The 7,573-nt window shown below is 36.7% G+C and overlaps 2 protein-coding genes across 5 annotated transcripts in view; one reads left to right on the forward strand and one right to left on the reverse strand.

Moving 5' to 3' along the window:
• The window catches only part of LOC133545389 (gastrula zinc finger protein XlCGF57.1-like), a 262,634-nt gene that overhangs the window by 178,789 nt on the left and 76,272 nt on the right, over positions 1–7,573 (forward strand). The gene's annotated exons all lie outside the window — the stretch shown is intronic.
• On the reverse strand, positions 1,757–7,337 carry LOC133545500 (uncharacterized). The gene is made up of 2 exons (XM_061891157.1): positions 6,908–7,337; positions 1,757–2,809 (listed from the first exon to the last, which is right to left on the reverse strand). Exons 1-2 carry the CDS (start codon positions 7,032–7,034, stop codon positions 2,211–2,213), a joined length of 726 nt encoding a protein of 241 aa, XP_061747141.1. The 5' UTR covers positions 7,035–7,337; the 3' UTR covers positions 1,757–2,210.

Consider the following 7,573-nt stretch of genomic DNA (forward strand, 5'->3'; position numbering starts at 1 on the left):
AACCGCCTGCGAGATGTCCCTTATTTCAATGTCTGGGTGTTGGCAACCCTAATGGTTTGACGAAGGCATTTGATCGCTGATGCACTTATTGAGTGATAAAAGTATTGTAATTTTTTAAGATTTCATTAAGTACGAACTGCAAATAGATGAAAATATTTAAACCAATATTAAAGGCTTTCATTCAAAATATTCTAAGTACAGCATATCATTTTTTTCAGAACTCTTTTATATCCTTTCTTGGGATTTTTGGTGGATGGACACAATATTAGAAATTTGAAACTCTGAAATTAGACAATTCTTTACTTTTTCTTATTTGCTGTATTTTCTTTGGAACAAAACAAACAATACTCATAACTTGAAAGTTTCCATTGGCAAAAGTGTTCATAAAAAAAACACACATACAAAAAAAAACAGAATTGACCACTTAAAATAATTTTAGGATGTCGTTTTGCAATTTATGACAGCACTTGTTCGTTCTGTGATAGAGAAACAAAATGAACAGTTTATTTTTTAGGAATTTATGCAAAGTAAATCTTTGTGTGATGATGTGCTATATTGGGTTTGCCTAACACTCCAAACTTGTTTTGTGAAATTAATATTGTTTAGGGGATGATAAATGAGGTGGTGACTTGTCCAGGGTGTACCCCGCCTTCATTCCGATTGTAGCTGAGATAGGCGCCAGCGCCCCCCGCGCCCCAAAAGGGAATAAGAGGTAGAAAATGGATGGATAGATGGATAAACATAAAACTTTTTTAAAACACAATATTGAGGGTGTTGGTTTTATCCATAAATGTAAGTTTGTAAAAACAAAACCATCCTTCCACAAACATTTCAGCCATTTTCTCTCACTTTTATATTGCATAAAGGTCTGGGGACATACGTATAAAACAATCACAACACAATCATCATATTACAAAAGAGACTAATAAAGATCATTAATTAAATGGATTATAGAAACCCAACAAATAATTCATTAAGTTATACATTTTAAAATTGTTTAAAAGACAGTTGTTCAAATGATGTATAAATTAAATAATAATATGCTTCCTGAAGTGGTCCAGAAGATGTTTCAGATGTGAACCAGTACATATGTATTGTGTATTTATGTATGTATAAATAATTAGAAATAAAAATATGTCACACTTTAATATTTCAAACACCTATAAAAACACTACTATGAATATGTCTAATTTTGTATGATGAATATATATACACCCACATTTTTTAATGTATGTAACATATGTATTGTACTGTTTACGCTCACCTTTTCAGTCAAATTGTTCTGTTCAATTTTTAATAAAAGTACACAATGTTGCATATGAATGCATGTACTTGACTAAAAAAAAAACACTAATACAAAATATATAATCTATAAATGTAGAAGCATATTAAAAAAGTGTTACACAAATAACAATGTTACACGTTTTAAAATGAAATTATTTTGTATAAATTATATATAGTTACCAGCACCCCCGTGACCCCAAAGGGAATAAGCAGTAAATAAATGGACGGATAGATGGATGGATAAAATATATGTACACTAAATGTACTTTTCATGTATCACATGTTTTGTACTGTTTTGGATTTACTGACCTTTTTAGTAAAAGTGTCCCTCTTTCAATAATTTATGTCAATATAAAAGTAAACAATGTTGCATATTAATGCACGCAATGGGCTGAAACAAATGGTGTATAAATATAGAAGCATGTTAACAAGATTGTGTTACACAAACAATGTCACACGTTATATGTGCTGATGTTGTTAGAAAGTCAAAATGAAAGTCTTGACAGTTTATTTCAAATCCTGCAGTTTCATTTGCTGCTGCTGTTCTCACCAGCACACTTGTGTTTCTTACACTGGTACTTAGAAGAGAATCTTTCACCACACACACTGCAACTCAACAATTTCTCTCCTGGGTGTCTTCTCATGTGTACTACAAGTGTTGATTGCTGACAAATGCGTCTGTTGCAGATTGAACAGGAATGTGATTTTTCACCAGTGTTCTCATGTGCTTTTTCAAATATTGACTTTCTGTAAAACCTTTACCACATATTGAACAGGTAAAACATTTTTCTCCAGTGTGTGTTAGCATGTGTTTGTTTAACAAGTTTTTTTGTGTAAAACCTTTACCACAAATTGAAAAAGAAAAATGTTTTTCTCCAGTGTGTATTCTCATGTGTACTTTCAAACTCTGACTGTGAGTAAAACAATTACCACATTCTGAGCAGGAAAAAGGTTTTTCGCCAGTGTGTGTTCTCATGTGTGCTTTTAGGTGACAAATGATATTTAAATGTTTTGTCACAGTGAGAACATTTGAAGCAAGTGTTGTCAGTGTTACATGTCTTATCATCTTTAGAGTCTTCATCATCAGTGTCAGGAGAGTGTGACGTTGTGTCCTCACTATCTGATAGTGGAGCTAAGAGCTTGTCTGCTTGTGATCCTCCACAGTGGTCTCCATCAGCTTCTGTTGTCATGTGTTGTGTTGAGCTGCTGCTCGGAGGCTCCGCCACTTTCTGCTCCTCACTTTCACCTTTGACCTCATCATCTTCACTCTTCACAGGGACACCAGTCACTGGGAACACCAGTCCTTCAATATGCTCTTGACTGATGCTGTGTTCCTCTTCTTCGTTTTTAATGTGGAGGGTCAGTGAGTCTTCCTCTTTCTTTTTACAAGGAAGGGTCTGTGTCAAAGAGGAAAAGAAGACGCCAGAGGGTCCGTGGCGCCTCATCTTCCTCTTAGATGGATCCTCCTTCACCATCCTTAAGCTACACTCCTGCTTTTCAGGCAGAAGTTGTTCTTCACAGATATCTGCAGGACACAAAATGACAAACATGCTTGAGAAATGTCCAGATTTGATCAGTCACATGAGGCATTCAGTACATTTACATGTACTTAAAAAAATAAGTTATATGAATTGGCCTGAAAACAAATACACTGCTCTTTACATTATTATTCACAGGAAAATAAGACCACTTTTTATGATGGATGGGCAATATGGCCTAAAATCTATATTGCGATAAATTCTGTTATGCCTGAGTGCAGCTGGGATAGGCTCCAGCGCCCCCTGTGATTATAATATCAGTTACTGATGTATAAACTTGGAGAAAAAATTAGGTCGTTTACAGTATAAATCTGTACTCTGTATTGTTGACTCTGGTGGTCGAGTTCGCTCACTGCAAGTGCTGTGGGTTGAAAGTGTATTTCCTTCCGAAGTAAGGTTTTCAGACCTAATTTCTCTTCCTTGACACAAATGGAGAAAGACTTGCTAATTCGAAAAGGCCCAAACTTAAAGAATCATAAAAAAGGCATATCCCGGGCAGCTATATATGGGCCTGTGTCAATTACCAGCTGATACGAGGACTTGAATAACATTTATTCTCTTACGGTTTCAAAGCAATGTGTACATTAAATCTGACCGTTGTATTAAAATGACTAGTTCCATCTCCAACTTGAAAGTGAGCGTCGCCAACACTACTGCATACAAGAAAATGTGTGGAGGAGAATTGCAAGTAGCAGAAACAAACATTGTGAATGACAAACAAGAAGCTCACTTTGTTCATGTACCGTATTTTTCGGATTTTAATGCGCACTTACAATCCTTTCATTTTTTCAAAACTCGACAGTGCACCTTATAGCCCGATGCGTCTACTGTACGGACTAATTCTGGTTGTGCTTGCCGACGTCAAAGCAATTTTATTCAGTACGTGGTGTATTGATAAGTGTGTCCAGTAGATGGCAGTCACATATAAGAGATACGTGAAGACTGCAATATGATGCCAGTTAAAAACACCAAAACTTTGAATGTTCCATTGAAAATAAAGAACATTACAAACGGCACTCAAAAATCTGTCCAAATGTTTTAGTACGACTTTGAAGCCACACCAATTGAGGGATTGTCGGTTTATTATGGCTATTGGCTACCGTAGTCAGAGTATTACTATGGTGTGTGTATAAGGACCGCAACATGTCACACATCAGCAGACATATTATCTGGCGTCTTGTTTCACAATACGATGCAAATGTTTTTGATTGATTTTAATTTTTTTATTGATTGCTGCTCTCGGTATCAGCCCAAAGGTAAGGGCTGTACATTATTGTTTATAAATTAAATAAAAAAGGAAGACTTTAAGGGCATAAACCAAATTATTTAATTCAGAGCCATATTTGAATATTCAATTGCTATTCTAACACCACCATCCTGTGTTTTTGTCTGATTATGATTAGACACAAAAATTGACACATTTAATTATCATTAAAAATTTAAATATAGGTATCAGCATTGGTATGACCGATACTGCCCTTATAACTACTTGTAGTATCAGCCAAAACTAAAGAATAAAACAACAAAACAAGTGATTATTACATTTTAACAAAACAGAAGAATAAGTGATTTTACATTTTAACAGAAGTGTAGATAGAAACACGTTATATTACAAAATTCCTAAATAAAAACATTGTTAATGGAATTATTTAAACAGTTCTTGGATGTATTTAGGATTTCTACTGGATTTTGATGGAATATAAAACATTCTAAGGCTGGCATGGCTCGGTTGGAAGAGCGGCCGTGCCAGCAACTCGACAGTTCCAGGTTCGAGCCTAGTCACTGCCGTTGTTTCCTTGGGCAAGGTACTTCAACCACCTGCTTCCAGTGCCACCCACACTGGTTCAAATGTAACTTAGATTATAGGATTCAATATGTAAAGCGCTCTGAGTCATTAGTGAACAGTGCTAAATAAATATACTTCACCTCACTTAAAAGGGAACCACACTTTTTTTTATTTTGCCTATCAAGACACTCGTTTTTTTCTTTTGTATGCATTCTAAATAGAAAATAAATGCGATCAAAAGTCTGCTTACAATAGAGGCTATTAGAGTCACACTATTCTGCCTACAAAAAACTTTTTAAAAATCCAAACACCTCCATTAAGGTTTTGTGTACATGCAGTAGGTATATATTGGTAGGTTGGTAATGCATGGCATCCTGCCAGCTGCTATGCTGACAGTTATTTTAGTACCTGTCATCAAAGACAAGGCTGGTGAAGTAGGGACTATGGACAATTATCAACCTATCGCCCGAGTCAGCATGCTATCTAAAGTACTGGAAAGTGTGATAACATACAGAGTTGGGGATCTTATTTGCACGGCAGACAGCCTATTTGGCTTTAAGAGCAAGTACAGCACTGACTTGTGTATTTATGCTTTAAAAAAAGCGGTATAAAAATACAGAGTGCAGGGCCCTACAATGTTGGTAGGGTTTATTGATGCATCTAAGGCATTTGACATAGTCAACCATCTCAAACTCTTCACCAATCTGAAGCATAGGGGTGTTCTGGGAATATTCTGGCATATTGGTACGACAGGCAGACAAAGCAGGTAAAATGGGGGAGTAATTTATCCTCTCCCCTTACAGTTGCAATGGGGTACGGCAGGGTGGGCTTCTATCACCAGGCCTATTGAGCCTGTAACTGTCAAGGCAGTGGAAAGAATGCAGAACAGGATGCATCATGGGGAACACCTTGATCAACCACTTTATGTACGCTGATGATGTGGCCATTATATCTCCCAGAAGTGCAGGGTTCCACCAGCTTCTTAACATATGCTCAGACTATGGAGTCAAGTTTGACATCAAGTATAATGCCACAAAGAGTATGGTAATGATATGTAGGACCAAGGAGGATCAACATCTTAATTTCACAGGTTTCTATTTGTCTGGTCAAACCCTGTCTGTGTGCAACAATGTCCAATACTTAGGCCACATCATCAATGACAAGATGGAGGATGATGCTGACATGCTTAGACAGAGAAGAAAGCCAATATCCTGGTGAGAACATGTCATGACTGCTTGGATGAAGCGAAGGTGCAATGTTAATATTTGGTTACATGTCCCATGGAAAGTTTCCCTGCAATAAGGCACTTTTGGTAGCCATCCACAAGATTCTGGTTGAATTTTTGACCACTCCTCTTGACAAAATGGGTGCAAGTCAGCTAAATGTATGACATTGACTTGTTTCTTCAGAATTGTCCACATGTTTAAGTCAGGACTTTGGGAAGGCCATTCTAAAACCTTAATTCTAGCCTGATTTAGCCATTCCGTTACCACTTTTGACGTGTGTTTGGGCTCATTGTCTTGTTGGAACACCCAACTGCGCCCAAGACCTAACCTCTGGGCTTGGGATTTTAGGTTGTCCTGAAGAATTTGGAGGTAATCCTCCTTTTTCATTGTCACATTAAAATCACCAGTTCCATTGATAGCAAAACAGACCTATAGCATAATACTACCACCACCATGCTTGAAGGTGGTAATCGTGTTCATGGGATTAAATACCTCGCCTTGTCTCCTCCAAACATATTGCTGGGTATTGTAGCCAAACAGCTCAATTTTTGTTTCATCTGACCACAGAACTTAGCTCCAGAAGGTCTTATCTTTGTCCATGTGATGTCAGATGAAACAAAAATTTAGCTTTTTGGTCACAATACCCAGCAATATGTTTGGAGGAGAAAAGGTGAGGCCTTTAATTCCAGGAACAACATCCTACTGTCATTGCTGTATATATTATGGAGTAAATATAACATTGTATATATACTTCTGACTCAGCAGATTTGGTCACATTTTTAGTAGACCCATAATAAATTCATAAAAGAAACAAACTTCTAGAGTGTTTTTTGTGACCAACAAGTATGTGCTCCAATCACTCTATCACAAAAAAATAAAAGTTGTCGAAATTATTGGACACTCAAGACAGCCATGACATTATGTTCTTTAAAGTGTATGTAAACTTTTGACCACGACTGTATGTACATCATCCTCACAAGACAACCAAACTTCTTATACACAATATATTTAAGAATGGTGTTAATAATCAAATATAAAGTTAGTAAAGATGTGAGAGTAAGAAGTAAACAAACCTGTTCTGTGTAACACAACTTGATGATGTTTCTTAAAATAAACATCCAGTAGTTGATGTTGTCGCTCCTTCTCCTCTTTTGTTGGACAAAGTTCCTCCTCGTACTTTGCCATCGTTCTTTCGCACATTTTCACACAATCACAACACTTTACACTCACATTAGTTCCCTACTTAGCGATGTTTAAATAACTTCCGCGTCTCTTTGTTAGCAGCTAACAAGCTAAGCTAAATAGCCAGCTAAACTAGCTGCAAGCTACCTTAAGTGAAGCTATCAAACAGGAGAAGTGTCAAAGTGCGCTCGGACTAATGTATCCGGCTACAAACAATTATTAACCGTGTGTACTCTATTAAACAACATATATGTAAGAATACAGAAATATAATGCCCGCGTTTAGGACTTTGCCGTCAGACGCCATCTTGCTTTATCACCCGATCGGTCCACGCATGCGCGTATCCGACGTCACTTCCGCCAACTTGTTTTGCCACACTTACTTACCATGGTTCTTTTGTGTCATCTGTATTTCAATAACAATGTCATCATAAACCATTACATACATAACAAACTTTATCAAAAAATATCTATTATGAAGCCGCACAGATCTGTACACAAACATGAAAGATGTGTTCAGAAGCCTTAAATGGAAAATAAATCGAGTTTTTTTTATTG

This window comes from Nerophis ophidion, linkage group LG28 (assembly GCF_033978795.1).
Source record: "Nerophis ophidion isolate RoL-2023_Sa linkage group LG28, RoL_Noph_v1.0, whole genome shotgun sequence".
Lineage (NCBI taxonomy): Eukaryota > Metazoa > Chordata > Actinopteri > Syngnathiformes > Syngnathidae > Nerophis > Nerophis ophidion.

Coding starts and splice junctions, on each gene's coding strand:
- LOC133545500 (XM_061891157.1), bottom strand. CDS start 7,034: ATGTGCGAAAGAACGATGGCAAAGTACGAGGAGGAACTTTGTCCAACA. Junction 2,810..6,907: donor AGTTGTGTTACACAGAACAG/GTTTGTTTACTT, acceptor TGTGTCCTGCAG/ATATCTGTGAAGAACAACTT.